We start from the raw sequence: 21,620 nt of genomic DNA, 5'->3' as shown, positions 1-21,620 counted from the left end.
AGAGACATAGAAGATGAGTAATTATAGACAAAAATTTTGGCTTCTCAGTTTCTTCAACACTTCTAATCTTAGGTGTGTTTTCAGACAGTGGGCATCAAAGTATATATTATATATGCAATCTATAAATTCAATATGAAGTAACACCTTGCTTTTACACTACCGTGTTTCCCTGAAAATAAGACCTAGCTGGACCATCAGCTCTAATGTGTCTTTAGAAGCAAAACTTAATATAAGACTCGGTCTTATTTTATTGGTCTTGTATTATAGTAAAATAATACCAGGTCTTATGTTAATTTTGCTCCAAAAGACGAGAGCTAATGGTCTGGCTAGGTCTTATTTTCGGGGAAACACGGTAATGTTATTGAAAAGATCCCGCGTACTTTCATGTATCGTTGACATAAGAGTTGATTTTTATTTTCCTTCCATGCCAAGTTCTCAGACTGTTTTCTGGCTGCCTGGAGAACTTTGCTCATACCTGTTCCCTGTTACTTGTATTGTGCATTTATTATAGTTAGATATTAGAAAGAGAGAGAATTCTAACCCACCCCAATGACTGATGGATTGATTGATTGATTTCACAATTCTTACCCACCGCAATAATTTCAAGGGTAGTTGCGTAGTAACAGAGGAACCTATGACTTTGAATGAATCCTTGCTTAGTAGCATTCATTTCAGTTTCTAGAACAGTGGGGGGAGGTAATAGGAAGGCATAAAATTTTTCTTAATACCATTGGTAAGATGCCCCTCATTGGCACTCTGCCTCTCCCAGAGCCATGGAGTTATGTCATTGATTCTTATGTGGGGTCTTTCAAGGTAGTAACGGTGCCTACAATACCTTCTTACTGGCAGTGCACTTCTTTTCTTTAATTTTGACTAGAATTATATCAGCTCAGTGTGGTGCACACTAGTTATTTCCTGCTGATCAGAAGGTCAGAATATATTATCTTTCTCGTCTATAAAATGGGCCAATAATAGAGCCTAACTCTAGAATTGTGAGGATTGAGTGAATTACTACTATAAGGAAAACTCTTGGCAGAGTGCCTGGCATGGTAAGTACTTAATAAATGTTGGCCATTATTGTTTGTCTGCCTGTATTACTTTCTTTTAGTTATTCGTGTTGTTAGTATAATAACTATAATAATACATGCTCATTCTAAAAATATTTAGACAGGATGAGGTTAAGCATATATCTAACCTCCCATTCAGTCCTATTCCGATATGAATCTTCTGTTGCTGCTTCCTTATGTTTACCTGCAGAGATTTTTCTGGTCTATTTCATATCATCCCTCCAAGATTGTATCAAGGTCTTGATGACACTTTTTCCTCATCCACCCATTCTTTAGAAACTTTATAGCTAACTTAAATTCTTATGAGATAGTTACTTTAAATCTGAGGACTCTACCAGGAGTTCTGACTCTTTGGTTAATGAATTACTGAAAGATAAATGGGCAGGGTAGGAGGCAGGGCAATTGCTGACAGAAAAGAATGGGAAAGAAGGAAGAAGAGAATAGAGAACACCAGTAGTGACATCTTACCAGTGAGACAAGGGAATCGGGCTCACCAGGTGCTTTGCCTGGCGTAGGCTATTAAAATGCATGAATACTGCTGGGAAGGGGCATTGATGGAGGTAGCAGGTCACTGATCTCAGGAAAATACCCTTAATAAACATTTCTTTCCTTATCTTTAATGTATAGTGATTGACACAGAAAGTGGCTCTATCGGGGTTTGGACTGCCACTCCAGCTATGTTATTAAACAAAAAAATTTTCATGGCCTAGCATTGTGGCTTTCCAATGTTTTAACTGTGACCCTACAATAATAAATACTTTTATAAAGATAGGTAATAGATATGTATGTATGTATATGTGTACACACGCACATATATGCGCATAACTGAAATACCATACTACCTGTCATACATTCTATTTTCTATTTAATTCCATTTTAAAATATATTGTTTGCAACCTCCTCTATTAATTTTGTGATGCATTTTTGTGACCAACACTTGAAAAACACTGGCTTAGAGAAACTAGAGAAACTAGAAATTAGACAGAGAAACTTCTGGAAGAATGTGATGGTGCATCTCAGTAGCTGCTGGTCCCTTTGTGGTGCTATGATCGCATGACTTTATAATCATGGAATTATCTACCAACCAACAGCTATGCCTATACCTTGATTGTAAATACTTAAACACTATGCGTGGTGACAGATGTTAACTAGACTTATTGTGTAGCCATACCTCAATGAAAAAAATTGTTTTTAATAGTTAGACAAAAGTAGAAGAGGAATGTGGTTCTGAGAACTGCTGATATAAAATAATAGACCCCTCCAGGTATAAAGACATTTCTGTAATATACTGATTTTCAATCCCAGCTACACGTTAGAATCACATGGGAAGCTTTTAAAAAATTATGTCCAGAGGCCATCCCAACGAATCAGAAAATTTTAGGTAGTTGCCTGGATATTGGTATGTTGTGAAGTCCCTTAAATGTTTCTAATTTGCAGACAGGGCTGAGTATCATTGTGCTTACGGGAGGAGTAAGCAAGATGAAAAAAAGTAGCTTTCAGTGGAAGGAGGCTTTCCTTAGTACGACAGTGGAAAAGAACACTTTTTATTTATACCTAGCCTATTTACAAAATGGGTTTGAGGGAAATTGCAAAAATTGCCAACACTTCATGGTACTTACCATGTCATATTCTGATCTATGCATTTTACGTACGTTAGCTAATTTCATCCTCACAACAGCCTTATGAGGTAGGAGCTATGTGTGTAATGTGTGGAAATGGGACTTGAACCTAGGCATTCTTGCTTTTGAGCAGCTGTGTTCTTAAGAACAGTGAAAAACATATGCAGTAAGACTTTGAAAGCAAGAATAAGTATCAGGAGCTACAATAAAACAACTGAGGTAATTAATCAGATTTCTAGTTTAAGGTTAGTTTTTTGCACTTATATTAGGTTTAGCGTGGGGCTTCCTGGCAACCAAGGCAGTCAGAGTTTGACTCTGGGTTGGCATGACTTACGTGGTTACCATCAGAAGAGCACATGAGTACACGCAAGTTCCTATCTCAGTACACTAATTAGAACCACTAGACAAAGGTAACTCTTAAGGTTATTTTCAGCTCTAAGTTCTATGCATCGAATCTAGCTTGTATGTTATGGTTCCTACAATGAGTGAGCAACTTCGTCTTTGCTCATTCATTTGTTTTTCATTTGCTTATTACCTCTGTCATTCTTATTCACATAAAACTTTTGTTGAGCAGCCAGAATGTTCAGCAGTATACTTGGTGCAGGGCATATAGAAACATAATACGTAATCCTCTCTTGGGAAGTCGTTTACAGTGTAAAAGGAGAAACAGACCTGTAAGCAAATCATTTCCATGCAGAAGAAGTAAGTATAAAAATAGAAGTGTCCACTACCATTCAAGAAAGGTACAATAGCTCTGCTTGGGTGGAGCAAAGAAGGTTACGTAGTGAAGATGGGGTATCTCAAACTCCTGACACAGTAGGTCCTATAAATATTTATTGAGTTGAATTGGATGAGCTGGCCATTGTCTTAATTAAATTTTCTCAAATGTTATGCTGGTGCTTTAGATGGAACATATTTCCGATGTGAATGTAAATGAAATGGGGAAAATAGGCCTCGATTTACATAAATCCTTTTTATATAAATTTGACTACACGACTTATTATAAAATGCTACCTAGCTATGCCATAAGTAAATGTGTATGTTTTATTGTTGTTTGAAGTGTGTTTATTTTGTCTCAAATAGGTAATACATATAACATACCAATTCGTTTGTGGATTTTGGATTCTCACCCTTTTGCTCCCCCCATTTGCTTCTTAAAGCCAACTGCAAATATGGGAATCTCAGTTGGAAAACATGTGGACGCTCAAGGCAGAATATACTTGCCCTACCTCCAAAACTGGAGCCATGTAAGATCAAGTTGGATTTTCTTTCAAAAGTTCTTATTTGTCTGAGTATTTATCTTTGATCCTAGTTGATCAAAGTAACAAATATGTTACTGAATTTTCTTTCAACGATGTTGTTCATATGGTCTTTAAAAGTAATTTGAAATTCAGCCCCTCCTGGGGGTCACCCAAGTCCCAGAACCCTGATGACAGCAGCCTGCCTGAAGCTGCTCCTTCCAGGCTTAGGAGCCAAGTGTTGTTTGCTCCCTGTCTTTTTATAGTTGTTTGCTGCTTGTTGATGTACATGAAAAGCTACTAGCAAGATACTGGACATTATTTCCCAGTCACTCCCTATTAAAGAGTCTTATGTAATATATGTATTTATTTGTAGTTTTGCCTGTTTTTGACCTTTACATAAATTGAATCATACTGTATATAATCTTGTTATGTGCTTTGTTTTAACTTAGTATTAAGTTTTTAAAATTTACCCATGTTGATGTATGTAACTGTAATTTACTCGTTTTATAGATCTCACATTATGCAATTTTGTTTTCTGCATTTTTCATCTACCATTATATTGAGCATGGTAAATCTTTAGGAGTAGAATTATTGGATCAAAGGTTGTAAATGTGTTGAAGGCTATTCTTGTATATCGCCAAATTGGCTTCCAAAAGGTAGACGAAATGTTGCATGGCTACCATCAGTAGAAAGCAGTGTAGATGAGCACCTGTGTCAGAGCACCCCTGCTCTCACAGAAGGTATTATCATTAAAAGAAAACAAACCTTTGCTTATCTCTTCACATTTACTTAGAGGTTGTAGAATATACTCTCATTTCTAAAAGAAATGAAAACTTTCATGAAAGGATAATTTATAATATAGGTACCCAGAAAGTTGTAGAACAGGAGGACAGGGATATATATGTCAGAGTCAAGTGAGGTTGGAGTAACAGATGGCGTTAGGATTACCACTTCTGATTTTATATAAATTCTATAAAAAGGTGTGCAATTGTGGATACTTTACTTTGTTTTTATGGTTTTCTATATCTTTCATATATATAAAACCTTTAAAAGAAGAAAAACAAATACTAAAAGACAGGATTCACACAATTGTCAGTAGTGGAGTTTAGATGGGGAAACATTGATCTTTTTTGAACTTGTGCATTATTTATATTACTTGGTGATTTAAATAAGATTGTCAGTTAAATGTTATGAGTGGAACATGATAAAAATTTGTCCATTTGAAGGACAAAAAACGATGTCTTAATTTTAATGTTTAGTTCTTTGGTTAGTTGAGAAATTGAAATCATTTTCATATATTTATCTATCACGTATGTTTCTTCTTTTTTTGAATTATCTGCTTATCTCTATCCATTTTACCTTTCTTTTTTACTTGCTTTTCTTTTTTAAAAATTATCCTCAAACAGTGTTTTGAAATCTGTGCCTTTTTGTGGGAATTCATATTTCCTGTTTTCTTCTTCTGGCTTCCTTTGGCCCCTCTTTTCATAGTTTTGTTTGTTTGTTTAATAAATACTCAGAGATAGTTGAGTCTGTGTTTGATTTCAGTTCAGACAGTATTGATTTCATGTTACTATTCTGAGCCTCTTTATTATAAGCTAAAACTAGTCTTAAGACATTACATTATTTAAATTGCCCTATTTAAAAGTGCTATGGTAACTTGAAGTTCCACATGCAGTTGGAATTATAATTATGTAGTGTAATTATATAGAATTTTGGAGCTAGAAAGAATCTAAAGGTTGTCTAGGCCAAGGATTATAGACATTTTCCCCAAGAGAATCAGCGTGCTGTATTAGGCCTACAGAATTCTGTTTGAACAGCACAGTGGTTTGGTTTTACTTTGTTTTGTTTTGAATATGAATTTGAGTGCCTACACAAGCACTCTTTCCAATTTGCCGCAATAACCATCTCCCCAAAGTTTCTTATACTTTATAATCTCACACATTATGTTATCTGCTTTATCTTTAAAGGTGTTAAGAGTTTTTTATCCTACTGGCCTCCTCCTCTTAACTTACAAATAGTGATAGTGATTTATAAATACCCAGACTCTGAGAAATCAAGGACTTTTAAAAATGAACAAACTACTAAATATTCCTAATAATAATAATAACCATCTGTTTTACACTCAGTGTATAGTTTGCATGCATCAGCCCATTGGTTTCTTATAGTAGCCACTTGAGATTTATTATTCACATTATATTGCTGATAACACTGAAGCTCAGTGACATTAAGTGAACTTCACTAGGGTTGCTTAACTAGTTAAATGAAAAGAAACGGTACCAGACTAGATAATATTTTATCAATGTTAATTTTCTTATTTGGTAATGGTTGTATAGGAGAATGTTTAATTTTGTTTTTGCCTTTTTGGAAATACACACTATAGTGTTATTAGATGGACTCAAAAAGAATCTGGAGGCCTTGGCTAGAAATTAATGATTAAGATTTATTCAAGGGTCTTAGAGGGTTTGCAAACTGGAAACACAACTAGGCAATACTCAGAGTGTTCTAAAGAAGAAAGAAAAACTAAATCCATTCTTGGGGTGGCCAGTTAGCTCAGTTGGTTAGAGTGTGGTGCTGATAACACCAAGTTTGCCCAGTTTGATCCCTGCTTGGGCCATTGTGAGCTGCGCCCTTCTTAAAAAAAAAAAAAAAGTTCCATTCTTAGGAATCAGGCCTGCATTCTTAGTCTCTGGATTGGTCTGAGATGGTAATCTTCTAGCTGACCGGTTGTCTGGGTAATGGCTGTCAGGCAGTCTTCATAATGGATGTTAAGTGGTCTGGATAAGTGCACATTCTTTCCTTAGTCCTTCAGGGGGTCACCAGAGGTTATCTGGAGGTTTGCTACATATCTAGGCATTGACACAGGACCAGAACGTTCTAAAGTTTAAGGTCTCAAGCTAGTTTAGACAAGAATAGAATTGTTTCCTCATACCTGAGTCTACTTGAGTTTAGTAATTAAGCAGCTTGACTGTGGTGACGCCATGTTATTTCTTCACTCTCTTTCTCAGTATTTTAGGGGTGAAGAGGTATCGTATCTGCAATTTACTCTCACTTGGTTCAGAAAAATATTTAGAGGGAAAGAGACTAAGAAAGCAAAAGTGATGTGAAAAGTATATGGAAAATCTGTGTACTATTTTTGCAACTTTTCTATAGTCTGCAATTATTTCAAAATAAAAAGTTAAAAAAAGACAGATCATTCCCAAACATAGGTACTCTGCAGATGAGCACATTCCTGCTATTTTCCCACTTTATGGAGATGTATATGTAGCTTTTCTCCCTTTATTTTTTCAGTTAAAAGTATTAAAGGTGTTGAAGGTGTCACATGATTTCTATGGAAGTTTTCAAAAAATGAGAGTATAGTGCAATACTTTGTTTTGGCTACCTCTATAACAATGTATACTTAACAATGTAGTTAGTATTTGTTAGCAAATTTTTTACATAACTCTTCCCTTTGTGTGCATTCTGCAGCCTAAATCTGTCATTGTTGGATTAGTTAAAGAAATGATTGCCAAGTTTCAAGAGGAACTTCCCCTGTATTCTCTGTCATCATCTGATGAGGCGCGGCAGGTGGACTTGCTGGCCTATATTGCAAAAATCACGGAAGGTTTGTATTTTTGTTAATCAGAGAGTTATGAGTTTATACTTTCTCACTAATAGCCTTTACTCTCTGTTACCTGATTTTTACAAATATACATATATATGTATATATATACACACGTATTTATGTTGAATCATAAATTCCTATACATTTATGAACTATTACCTACCATACAGTTCCGATGAATATGGTTTCTTAAAATGCAAAATATTACTCTTATACTGACAGATAAAATAATTCGGGTTTTGTTCAAAACCACTCAATATATAGTAATTGTCCCAAATTTTTTCATTATATGATTATAGGGCTTTGCTTCATTTCTTTTCTTTTTTTTTTTTTTTTTAATATTTGGGGAATATTGGGGAACACTATGTTTTTCCAGGATGTCAAGTCGTTTTTTCAGTCTAGTTGTGGGGGGTGCAGCTCAGCTCCAACTCAAGTCATTTTCAATGTTTTCAATCTAGTTGTAGAGGGCGCAGCTCACTGGCCCTTGTGGGACTCAAACCAGCGAACTTGGTGTTATGAGCACTGTGCTCCAACCACTGAGCCAACTGGCCGCCTACCAGCAGCTCAGCTCCAAGCTCAAGCCATTGCTTCTCACTGGCCCATGTGGGAATCCAACCAGCAACCTTGGTGGCGTGAGCACTGCGCTCTAACCACTGAACCAACTGGTCTTCCACTTGTGGCCCAGCTCCAAGCTCAAGCTGTTGTTTTTAGTCTAGTTGTGGAGGGCGCAGTTCATTGGCCCATGTGGGAATCAAACCGGCAACACTGTTGTTCAGAGCTTGTGCTCTAACCAACTGAGCCATCCAACCGCCCCACCTCATTTCAATATATTGGACCAGAAAAATCTTTGATTCTCAGTGTTTCTCATTGAGTATAAAGCAAAATACCCATGCATATAAAATTTAGTGAGGAGCTATATATTTCTTTACATTTTAGACCAGAGTAGTAAGAATCACAATGTTTTTCAGAATTACAGAAATCCTATTTTTTTAGTCTTGTTACCGGAGAATGGGGGTTCTTGGTGAACGTCATGGGAAGGAATTCGAGGCTGTACCTAATAAGCAACACAGACAAAGCCAAGCAATCAGAGGATTTATTAAAGTAAAGAAAAAGAATACACTCCCAAAATGATGGGCGTGGGCAGGCCAGGAGGAGGGCAACTGTGCTGATGAACAAAGAGGCTTAGGATTTTATTCAAATGAAGGCACAGAATATTCAAGTTTTAGGAGTGGTGTCCCAGGTGTTCCCAGGGCGGGTCCCAGCTGTCTTTGCTGACTACTCCTTCCTGTGGGGAAGTGGGATTTCCTGGTTCTTATTAATACTTGGCCTTGTTGGAACTGTCATGGTGGCACAGCGGGTGGAGATTTTTTCCCTGCCCGCAATGCTGGTAGTATTATAATCTATTATAGTTAGCTGTAGCTGCATCTTTTCTTAAGAATGATCTCATCTCTCTTTCCTTTGTCTCCCACGCTTCCTCCTTTCCTTCCTCTCCCTTCTTTCCCCATGGCCCTCTTCTTTCTGCCTACAGTAACGGTCTTAAATAATATTTTATAAATGTTTGAAAAGATACGAGGTCTGACAATTAAGTTCGTGAACTTGTTGCAACAGTGTTGCTAACCTTTTTTGATATCAAGGGAATTATTCATTATGAATTTGTACCAACTGGACAGTTAACCAAGTTTACTATTTGGAAGTGCTGAAAAGGCTGCATGAAAAAGTTCGACCACCTGAACTTCTTGCCAACAGTTCACGGCTCTTGCATTACAACAATGCACCAGCTCACATGGCACTGTCTGTGAGGGAGATTTTAGCTAGTAAACAAATAACTGTACTGGAACACCCTCCCTACTCCTACTCACCTGATCTGGCCCCCCAATGAATTCTTTCTTTACCCGAAGATAAAGGAAATATTGAAAGGAAGACATTTTGATGACATTCAGGACATCAAGGGTACGATGCCTCTGATGGCCATTCCAGAAAGAGTTCCAAAATTGCTTTGAAGGGTGGACTAGGCCCTGGCATCAGTGCACAGCTTCCTAAGGGGAGTACTTTGAAGGTGATCCCCGCATGGGCCACTGTGAGCTGTGCCCTCCTTAAAAAAAAGAAAAAAAAAGAGTAGCCTCTATTTAGTAGAATATTTAATATGAGATTCCTGTCTTTCTTGCATTTCGTATGTTCAACAAGTATTTTTGAGTGCCTATTATGAACTACCATGTTTCCCCCAAAATAAGACCTAGCCGGACCATCAGCTCTAATGTGTCTTTTGCAGCAAAAATTAATATAAGACCCGGTCTAATATAATATAATATAATATAATATAATATAATATAATATAATATAATACCCGATCTCATAAGACCGGGTATTATATTATAAAGACCTGATATTATATTATATTATATTATATTATATTATATTATATTATACTATATTATACCAGGTCTTACATAATATAAGACTGGGTCTTATATTAATTTTTGCTCCAAAGGATGCGTTAGAGCTGATGGTCTCCTAGGTCTTATTTTTGGGGAAACACAGTAGCACAGTGTTTTCTGTCCAAGTTATTGAAGTTTGGTGTATTTTTTAAGTTCTCATAATCATTCACTTTGCTTTCTAGGTGTATCAGACATAAATTCAAAGAACTGGGCAAATTATGAGAATAAAACAATTAACAAAATTACTGTGGTTGGAGGTGGAGAACTGGGAGTTGCCTGCACATTAGCAATTTCAGCCAAGGTATGTAAGGATAGTGGTCATAAATACATTTGTTATATTGCAACGCTTTTAGGTAGTTTATATTTAACATACAAGAAGTCATGGCTTAATTTCGTTATGTGGGAAAACCTCATTTTGTCTTATACTGTAGTTAGTTGACAAAAAAATAGTTGAAAACTCTCATCAGGGATGCTGCCTCTTAATTAGGCTTTGAAAAAGTGGTTTGGACAATGAGCTCATCATCCTAATCCAAGGGAAACCTCAATTTAACATTCATCTGACTGAGTCACAAACTTTTTTGTTTTCTGTCCTGCTGCTTTAATTAAACTCTTATTTAATAATTTTAGCTCTAAAATTAGCATTTTTGTTAAGACTGCCTTTTTCTTGTGTGTACTTTCTTTTAGGACCATAATTCCTGAGTTGACATTTTACTAGTTTGAGATTTGTTTATTTTTCATCAGTTCTTTTTACTATATTTTTTCTGCATAAATTATTTTCAGAAAGGCATTTGAATCCCCTTCTAGAGCGGTTCAAAAGTCCCTCCAGTGCCCAGTGTGCTGGTAACAGCATGTCTATTATGTCATTTGAGGGATGTAGCCCAGAATAGAATACCTTTCCTCTGTTTATTTGGTAGCTGGCAATTGGTTTTCTTTACTATTAAAATTTGATTGTTCACCATCTAAATTCTTCCCTTTCCTTATCATCTAATTTCTTTCATTTAAGGCTCACATATGTCTTGGAGGTAGATTCTACTTCAAGCAAATAATTAAATTGTATCCAGGGAGCTAGAAAAATTTAAAACCTGGCTGCTCAGAACAATATATACTAACTTTTGAGATGTTATAGTTTTATTTATTGCACCCTCCATCTGAATATACTGTTCCCTCTTAATTGGAATTTGAATTATTTTCAGTTCCTTTGTTACTAAACAGAATTCTTCTGTAAACATTGCTTTACAAGTTGCTTATTTTCTCATCTGGATTTTCTTGTAGGTGTACATAATTTCAAAAATAATACTAGCTAGTCAGAGGGCATGAATGGTTTTTATGGCACTTATTACATATTGCTAGATGGTTCTTCAGGAAGCACTAATTTATGCTACTAATAAAAAAGTGCACACCGACCTGATTTTTGGTATCCTTAACAGTACTGAGTTTTATCAATTTTCTTCATTTTTATTAAGTATAGGAAGGCCCTTTAAAGTCATATTGCTTTAACTGTTTAAGAGTCTTACTATCAGTATTCCTTTGTGAACTATCTAGATGGAACATTTTTTCCATTTTTCTTTTTTAAACAATGTTGTTCATACAAGGCACAGCATTCAAATAATACAATAGCAGTCATAATAGTGACAGTGGTATGAAGGAATGGTGGTACCAGCAGTAACTAACCTTTACCGAATGCTTACTAGGTGCCAGGCACTCATTTTTACAGCAGCCTTGTGGCTTAGATACCATCATTACTGCCATTTTACAAGTGAAGAAACAAGGGCATAGGGAGGTACCCAACTTGCCCAGTCAGACTGCTAATAAATGCAGCCAGGCTAGGCAATCTATTTATAGAACCTGCATTTAAACAAAATCCCTGGTGATCCATGTGCTTCACTAGTCTATTTAATGCGATGCCTGCAAGCTGGAGAAGCTGTGCTCCAAACCACTATGTTATACTGCCTCATTATTACTGTTGTTGTTATTGATGGGCATTTGGGTGGTTTCTAGTCTTTTGAATATCTGTATACCTATTGTATCATTAGACACATGTACTAATAAACTTGTAGGATAATTTCTATAAATGAGATTGGGGGTGTTAAAGGAGTTACTGTATTTTAAAATTTTGATAGAAATTGTCAAATTATCTCCCATGTCAATTATACCAGTTTATTCTCATACCTACAGCATATGAACATACCTGTTTTTTATTGTTAAATTTTTGGATCTTTGCCTGTCTGATAAATGAAAAATGGTAACTCATAGTTTTCTTTGCATTTCCCTTACAAGTGTGGTTAACAATAATAAAATTAATAGGTACAATTTAGAGACGACTGCTCTCCACCAGCCCTATGTCACATAATTAATCCTCACAACCCATGAAATAAGGCCAAGTTCAGTGACTTGCCCAGCATTACAGAGCTAATAAGTAGTACAGCTGGGTTGTTTTCTTAACTTCTGTACTTTCTACCTGATAGCCTGGTAGGTCCCTGGGTACTCTTGCCCCTGCACTCTAAGGTGGGAGACATCCTCACCTCCTTTACTACTTTGGAAAAAGACTTTGCACAAAGGTAAACTGACTTCTGGTAGTTCCATGTTGTCATGTACGGTCAACCCACCATGGCACCCCGAGAGCCACCTACAGGCACATGCAGGCATTTTCCGTGAGCTGTCTGGGGAGAGGACCACATGATAATAGGATTTTCTTTTAGATTTATGGTTATTATCCTTTTTTTAAAGAGAAGCTTGGCAATAGTGTTAACTGTGATGCTAAAATAGACCCAAAAAATCACTCTAAATTCTTTCAGAAGGTAAATTATGACATCAAAATGAAAACGTAAGCTCAAGAACAATAGCAAACACAGTGTACCGCATCATCTTTGTTATTCGTTCCATCAAAAGAAACCTGCACTCTATGACTTCTGAGTTAGCCCTTGTTAGATCCCAGTTTTCAGTCAAGCCTAAAGGATCACATTTTTCTGAATGAATTAAAAGTGACTAACCGGCCATGTCCAGTGTAATGTTGTTCTTTTTCTTATTGTACAGGGCATTGCAGACAGACTTGTCCTCTTAGACCTCTCAGAAGGGACTAAAGGAGGGATGATGGACCTTGATATCTTCAACCTTCCGAATGTGGAGATCAGCAAAGGTCTGGTTTTTCTGCTTAAAAGATGGATGCTTTGTTTGCTCTCATATTTAAGTTCTAGAATTTTTTTTAAATAGACTTTATTTTTTAAAGCAGTTATAGGTTCAGAGCAATAGTGAGCAGAATGTGCAGAGATTTCCCATATATCCCCTGCTCCCACACATACATAGCCTCCCCCCTTGTCAACATCCTCTACCTGAGTGATACGATTGATGAACCTACCTGGATACATCATTATCATCCAAAGTTCATAGTTTACATTAGGATTTACTCGTGGTGGTGTACATTCTATGGGTGGTGTGGATGAATCTATAATGACCTGTATCCACCATTATCGTATCATAGAGTTCTCTCACTGCCCTAAAAATCCTCTGTGCTTTGCCTAGAGTCCTAGATTGTAATGCCAGTGCACCTAGTCCAAATCCCCTAAGATTCAAATAAGTTAAGTGACTTACCCAGAGTCATTCAGAGACTGCAGTTGATTATCAGATTGGATTTGTTCTCTGTCTCTGGCTTACATTTAGTATAAATTTGTTTTCTCTGATTGCTTGCTTTTTCATAATGGTTAAGAACACTGGTTTTAAAGTTAGTCAGATGCTGTGTGCATCCTAGTTCTGCCACATTATACCTCTGACATGTGTCAGATTATATAATCTTTCAAAGTTCAGTTTGATCATCTATAAAGTGGGAATAATACCTGCCTCTTGGTATATAGCAAAGTGCTAAATCAAGATTTTTTAAAAATTCAATTCACATTGCTTTCACTAAAAATATATTGAGTTTTTTTGTTTGTTTTTTAAATAATTTTTTATTTTTCAATTACAGTTGACAAACAATATTATATTAGTTTCAGGTGTACAACATAGTGATTAGACATTTATATGACTCTGATAAACCTAGGACCCATCTGATACCATGCATACTTATTACATTACTCTTGACTGTGTTCCCTATGCTATACTTTACCTCCCCATCACTATTTTGTAACTCCCAATTTGTCCTTCTTAATCTCTTCCCCTTTTTCACCCATCTCCCCACCCCCATCCCCCTTCCATCTGGCAACCATTAAAATGTTCTCTGTGTCTGTTTGTTCTCTGTGAGTTTGTTTGTTCATTTGTTTATTATTTATTTTTTTAGATTCCACATATAAGTGAGATCATATAGCATTTGTCTTTCTCTGTGTGACTTATTTCACTTAATACGCTCTAGGTCTATCCATGTTGTCACAGATGGCAAAATTTCATTCTTTTTTATAGCTGAGTAACATTCAATGTACCACTTCTTTATCCATTCATCTATTGATGGGCACTTGGTTGCTTCCGTGTCTTGGCCATTGTAAATAATGCTGCAATGAACATATGGATGTATATGTCTTTTCAAATTAGTGTTTTGGTCTTCTTTGGGTAAATACCCAGAAGTGGAATTACTGGGTCCTTCTTTGTCTCTTTATTTTAAGATCTATTTTGTCTGGTATATAAGTATTGCTACCCCAGTTTTTTTCTACCATTTACATCTTCATGAAATATTTTTTTCCATCCCTTTGCTTTCAGTCTGTGTGTATCTTTTGATCTGAAGTGAATCTCTTGTAGGCGGCATGTGTAAGGGTCTTGTTTTCTTATCCATTCAGCCACCCTATGTCTTTTTTTTTTTAAGATTTTTTATTGGGGAAGGGGTACAGGACTATATTGGGGAACAGTGTGTACTTCCAGTCCTTTTTTCCAAGTCAAGTTGTTGTCCTTTCAATCTTAGTTGTGGAGGGTGCCATTCAGCTTCAAGTTGTTGTCCTTTCAGTCTTAGTTGTGGAGGGCACAGCTCAGCTCCAGGTCCAGTTGCCGTTGCTAGTTGCAGGGGGCACAGCCCACCATCCCTTGTGGGACTTGAACGGCAACCTTGTGGTTGAGAGGATGCGCTCCAACCAACTGAGCCATCCGGGAGGCCTTTGGAGTTAGGAGCATGGAGCTCTAACTGCCTGAGCCACCAGGCCGGCCCCACCCTATGTCTTTTGATTGGAGCATTTATTCCATTTACATTTAAAGTAATTATTGGTTGTAGTGATTGCCATTTTATTATTCATATTTTTTATCTTTTTTTCTTCTTAAAGAAGTCCCTTTAACATTTCTTGTAATACTAGTTTGGTGGTGCTGTATGTACTCCTTTAGTTTTTCCTTATCTGGGAAAAAATGTATTGTTAAAATAAGTTTTAATAAGAACAAAAAGCATTTCTGTATAATTAATAAATAAAATTTTAAATGTTAAAAAAGTAATTTTTAATTTAAAAATTTTACCTGTATTTTATAATGTACATAATAAATTAGTACAGGCATATACAGAAGGTGCCAGAAAAATGTATACACATTTTAAGAAAGAAAAAAACTGTAGTAATTGTAATATTCAATATATACCGATAGCAAAAGATGAATACAAGTCACATTTGACTTCTGCAATTACAAGAGCTGCTCAAAGTGGTGACCATCAGCGTCCAGACACTTCTGATTACGGTGAACTACTGCTTGAGCATAGATAAAATCTGTTAAAATATGTATATATTGTTTTTGCATCCCGGTAAATACGTAGGTAATAAATATGTAGGTAAATAAATAAATATGTAGGTAAATACTATATTTGGGGATGTGGACTTAAAAATATTTTATTACCGGGGATGCATGATCAAAAAAACTGGAAGACCATTGAACTAGAAAGTGTTTATTCTAACCTTCCGAAACCAGGTGATAGTGAAAGTCAGTTCGTGATATGTTGTAGTTGTTTGGCTTTTCTTTGCCTTTCCTTCCTTTGGTCCCTTGTATTCCTTGACCATATTTTCCAAGTAAAATGTTGAGGCATAATGGTTTCACAAGCCTAAATGTACCAAGAACTAAAGTTGAAGTTATACCTCTAGGTTATAATACTTGGGTGTAATAGTGCTAGCAAGCCTCTGGATCCCTGTAGGATACAATGACTTCATTTTCTGTCTCTAGAAAGAGTGCAATAGTTGCTTTAATGATCCTTCTGTCGGCTTGGAGTAGAGGATCCCTGGGGGAGCTGGTTATTCCCTTGTGCCTGTCATTTCCAGGTACTGAAATTCTTAAGGGACCTCTTAACTCTTCCAAATGACTTTAGGGGACTGTTTAGTACATGGACCCTGGAGGCTGTGAGGCCATTTAGGACCTGAGGAAATTGTTTCCTCCTGTGTGTTTCATTAACCATCAATAACCGTGGCTTCAGATAATTGAAAGAGTGGAATCCTTGGAGTGGATATGTAGGGCATGGCGCTTGTCGCCAAGGAGGGAATGCTAACTGAGAGCACACTATCTCGGGGCAAGTTTCAGGTTCCCCTTGTTAATTTTGGCTGGGCATGAAATACATTTTGGCCGGCCCTGAAATACATTTTATAAAAAAGACACACACTGGGGCCAGCCCGGTGGCTCAGGCGGTTAGAGCTCCATGCTCCTAACTCCGAAGGCTGCCAGTTCGATTCCCACATGGGCCAGTGGGCTCTCAACCACAAGGTTGCCGGTTCAACTCCTCAAGTCCCTCAAGGGATGGTGGGCTGTGCCCCCTGCAACTAAGATTGAACACGGCACCTTGAGCTGAGCTGCCTCTGAGCTCTGGGATGGCTCAGTTGGTTGGAGTGCGTCCTCTCAACCACAAGGTTGCCGGTTCGAGTCCTGCAAGGGATGGTGGGCTGTGCCCCCTCCAACTAGAAACAGGAACTGGACCTGGAGCTGAGCTGCGCCCTCCACAACTAAGACTGAAAGGACAACAACTTGAAGCTGAACGGCACCCTCCACAACTAAGATTGAAAGGACAACAACTTGACTTGGAAAAAAGGCCTGGAGGTACACACTGTTCCCCAATAAAGTCCTGTTACCCTCCCCCAACAACAACAACAACAAAAAGACACACACTGAAGATCCTTAAAAGTAGTCCAATTGGGTAAAGAAGTGATTTCAGTAGCTTTGCGGCTCCATAACAAATTTAGCAACAACAAAACTTGCTTGTGAACTCCAAGAGAATAAACAGATACCAAGGTCTTTGAAGCACTCCCATCTTCAGAACTCTTTCACATGGTCTCGATTTGTAAAAGCACTGAATTGGGCAGGATTGATCATTCTAGTGACCATCAGTCACTGAAACAGCGGGGAAAATCACAGACATGGAACTATTTCCCCAAGCGTCCTCCATGTTGCAGATCTCCTTCATCCCTTTCCCTTCTCGTCTTGTTACCCAGAAGGTTGCAGGGGGGAGTCAGTCACTTTTGATGATAGTGGCGACTCCAATCAGAGACTCTGCCACAGTGGTCTTTGTAACTAAATGGCTCCAAGGCAAGATTCTGTTTATGTCTCTTATTCCCATGACATTTGAAATTTCTGTGTTTGCATAAGAGTCCATACCAAGAGATAGTGATGGTCTTTTTTTTCCTCTTTTCATTTTTTTGGTCTTTTCTTTTCACTCTGGAAAACTAGAAATGCAGGCCACCCTAGAAATCACTGAATCTGACTGCTGCTCAGGAGGGTCCCATTTGAGGCTTGAGGTGAATGAAGACACTGAGGGCAGATATTTCTAAAGAGGAGAGAGAGAGAGAGAGAGTTGTGAATTACGTAAAAATCATTAATTCCTTATCTGTGGGTTCTGGATCCTGTGATTTATTTGGCTTTATTGCTCTCTTTCCCCACCTTGGGGTACACTTATGCTCTTAATCCTCTTTCTGGTGGCAAACTTCAGCACTTCGTGTACTTCCTATGGAAATAGGATGGACCTGAGGGCAGGTACACCTAAAAGCTCTCTGCTTGTAGAAAAGAAAAACGTCATTGTCCTGAACTTAGACCTGATTAAAACCTACATCTTGAGCTCAGACTGTTTCTTTTTATTCATTAGATTTGTCTGCCTCCGCTCATTCCAAGGTGGTCATCTTCACAGTTAACTCGCTGGGTAGTTCTCAGTCCTACCTTGACGTGGTGCAGCGAAACGTGGATCTGTTCAGAGCCCTTGTCCCTGCTCTGGGACATTATAGTCAACACAGTGTGCTGCTCGTTGCATCTCAACCAGGTAAAAGGTTTTATTTTAAATGAAGTTGACGGTCCAGTGCATCAGTAGACTTGCCATTACTCATGAAAGTCATAAAACTAGATTATAAAGGGACGGCTGGAGTATTGTTAAATTGCTCTTATAATGAACACTACAGTATTTCCATATCTTTTCAATAAGTTATTTCTTACGACTGGCATTAACTGGAAGGTTACAAATTATGATTTTTTTTAAATGTAATATTATTATGTTCCAGGTTGTTAGCCATGCTTCCCTCAGTGAGAAAAATCGTTAAACACCCAAGAGAAAAATGCTGGCTTATGTGAAAGATCTTTTGTTAATTCCAAAGTGTCATAAAATGTTAGTGAGCATGCAAGAGTGCAGGTTAACATTTTGTATTTGAAATTGTTTTACTTAAAAAAGAAATATCTTCAAAGAGTTAGATGTGGTGCTGGACTCAAATTAGTGAACATGTTTTTTAAATCTTCCCAATAGAGGAGTGTGGTATGCATTTCACTTGTTTTCCTATAGTAATTGGTTGAGAGACACTGGTCTCTTTTAATTCCTGATATCCTTGTGGCATGTAAGAAAAAGTTGTGTTTTTGTTCACAATGCTGTACTGCATAGTGGTGGTATGTGATTCCATATTTTAATTTAAAGATAGAAATTCAAATTCATCTTAAGATAGATGTAAAAGAGAACTCGATCAATGAAAACAAAATTGTCTTCCAGTTTTCTGTGCCCAGTTTTCCTCCTCCTTGCTTAACTATACTAGGAAATTATCTGTTTTCTACTCTTAACAATTTATATTTAACAACAAAGTGATGTTAAATCATGCTGAAATCTGGTTTGTGTTTTTAATATACATTAAAAATATATTATGCCTTATATTGCTTTTAGACCTAAGAACAGTATGTACAAGTTCTCATATACTTATTAAAATAATAAATATTTGTTTATGAACTAGGCTAAGAGTATATTTTTTAAAATCTCTACATTTTCACCTTGTATGCAATATTTAGTGGAAATCATGACCTATGTGACATGGAAACTGAGTACATTTCCTGCAAATCGAGTGATTGGAATTGGATGCAATCTGGATTCACAGAGATTACAGTATATTATTACAAATGTTTTGAAGGCACAGACTTCAGGAAAAGAAGTATGGGTTATTGGTGAGCAGGGAGAAGACAAAGGTAAGAAACATATTTTCACCAGTGGCTCAAATCACCAGTGGCCATGTTACTCAGATATATCTGGGGACTCAAGAATTGTGGAGCTTAGTTGGTTTTTGTTCCACATTTGAGTGCCTTCTGTGTAACATGTGCTACCTATATTGTGAATAGACTCCTTGAAACATGTTATTCTACTTATATTTACTTTTCTGTAAGTTTAAGATTAGTCGTGATCCCTTAGTCAGGTTGTATATGTTCTCAAAACTATTTTCTTAGAATTTAAAGCTTCCTATATGCTTTGATGCTAAATATTAACAGTTGTTGTATCGGGGTTAGAGGTAACTTTTAAAAATTGTGTACTTTTCTGTGTTTTCTGATTTTGTCATATGTGGTATTTTTAAGAAAATTATTTTAATAAAATACAGCAGCATTTTAAATCTGTATAAATCTGCACTGGCTACCTAGAAAATACAATGCTAGAAAGGCTATAGAATAAACTTTTACAAAACTTGGCTGTGTGATTAAAGCAGAACTACTTTTCAGGCTCATAATGCTGCCTGACAGGAAGCTCTAATCAATAGGACCCTAGAAAACAGTAGCAAACAAGAACTTGCAGCAGATGTGTTAGAGCAACGAATGTCTAGGGCAGGGGTGTCCAAACTGCGGCCCATGATCCATTGTTAATTGGCCCGCAGCAAATTCCAAAAATATATTTAGTAAATAAACCAGGTGAGGCAATACGTACTTCACCTCGAGTGAGTGGCCCGGCTCTTTGTGTATTTTACTGCATGTGGCCCTTGGTAAAAAACGTTGAAAAAAGTTTGGACACCCCTGGTCTAGGGTTTCAAACAAACCCGAGACCCTAAACTTTACTTACTACTCCATTTGAGTTCTGGTCTATGTTGATCCTTTGTTTATCTGATTATTGCAAATCTCCCAGTTAGTTTGCTCTTTCCCCTCTAGTCTACCCTATAAATGATGCCAGATTAATAATATTAGCCAAAACTTTCATAGTGTTTACTATATCCTTTCAGATATATATTTTTTTAATTTATTGGGGTGACAATTGTTAGTAAAATTACATAGACTTCAGGTGTACAATTCTGTATTACATCAGCTATATCCTTTCATATATTAATTCAATATTCCTAAATCATATTCCTCTTTTCAAAAACTTTCACTGGCTTCCTCTGACCAAACCATGAAATTGCTTTGCTTGGCCTTCAAGGAGTCCCAAAATGTAGCCCTATTCTTCCTTCCCCATTATAGGTATGGAGGTAGTCATGTTATTAGAGAGCTGGGAGGGACCCAAGGGGTCATCAATTATATTTTGTTTTCGGGAGCCAGCAATGGATGCAGAGATGGTAAGTGACCTGCCCAAGAGCCTACAGCTTTCTGGGTCAGAGGAGGACTGAAATCGAGGTCCTGTGTCTTCCAGTCCCCCCACCCCACAGCTTTGCTTCAGCCACAGGGACCTTTGCCCACTGCATCCACCTCCCCCATCATCTTCATATTCAAATCTCTCTGCATATTCAAATCTCATCCTTCAAAGCCTTGGTCAAGCCCCCTTTACTTACATTATGAAGCTTTTCATGATCACATCACTCCACGGTGATTTCTTCATTCCTTTGAGCTAAAAGCTACTGCTAGTTTATGGTAAATACCATATATTGTCTCATGGCATTATTCTTTTGTTAAACTGCTGTTTATTCTCATCCAATTTTAACATTGTGCACCTTCTCCTTATTAAAAGTGTAAATTGTTAAGCTATTCTTTTAGTTGAAAAAGTCATTCACATCGCAAAAAAATTAAATAGCACACAAAGATAGGCAGTGAAAAATAAGTCACCCTTCTATGCCAGACACCCAGTCCTTCTCTAGAAGCAAGCAGTTAGCAGCTTCGTGTGTAACCTTCCAGAAATGTTCTGTGCATAGACAAGGACATGTATGAAATCATGCATCGTTCTCCACCTTGTCCTTTTACTTGTTAATATGACTTGGAAATGATTGCATAAGAACGTATAGATCTCATTCATTCTTTTTAACTACCGGATATATCGAAATTTATGTAATTAGTCCCCCAAATAAGTTACAATTGTTTAATACATTTCACAGGATGGTTGCATTAATATCACAAATTGTGAAGAGAAAATAAAGGATGACGTGACAATAAAGAAACCTAAGGAACTGTGCTGACTACTGTTAGAGCTAGTATACGGAAGTACAAAAACCTGACCCTGTCTTTAGGAAGCGTAGAGTCCAATAAAGGAAATGACTATAATAAAAGACAGTATTGATTTGCTATGAGAGAGGTCCAAGGGAAGT

The 21,620-nt window shown here is 37.1% G+C and overlaps 1 protein-coding gene across 4 annotated transcripts in view; it reads left to right on the top strand.

Moving 5' to 3' along the window:
• The window catches only part of UEVLD (UEV and lactate/malate dehyrogenase domains), a 43,881-nt gene that overhangs the window by 12,725 nt on the left and 9,536 nt on the right, over positions 1-21,620 (top strand). For 2 of the 4 annotated variants that reach the window (XM_019714953.2, XM_074336113.1), the window contains exons 4-9: positions 3,770-3,933; positions 7,393-7,528; positions 10,146-10,264; positions 12,997-13,099; positions 17,972-18,142; positions 19,144-19,317. In XM_019714953.2, coding sequence (XP_019570512.2) covers positions 3,770-3,933; positions 7,393-7,528; positions 10,146-10,264; positions 12,997-13,099; positions 17,972-18,142; positions 19,144-19,317 — 867 coding nt within the window. The remainder of the gene's footprint in view (positions 1-3,769; positions 3,934-7,392; positions 7,529-10,145; positions 10,265-12,996; positions 13,100-17,971; positions 18,143-19,143; positions 19,318-21,620) is intronic. The other 2 variants (XM_074336114.1, XM_019714958.2) reach the window with 2 other exon arrangements.

This window comes from Rhinolophus sinicus, linkage group LG06 (assembly GCF_036562045.2).
Source record: "Rhinolophus sinicus isolate RSC01 linkage group LG06, ASM3656204v1, whole genome shotgun sequence".
Lineage (NCBI taxonomy): Eukaryota > Metazoa > Chordata > Mammalia > Chiroptera > Rhinolophidae > Rhinolophus > Rhinolophus sinicus.
This window is presented reverse-complemented; position numbering and strand designations above follow the sequence as displayed.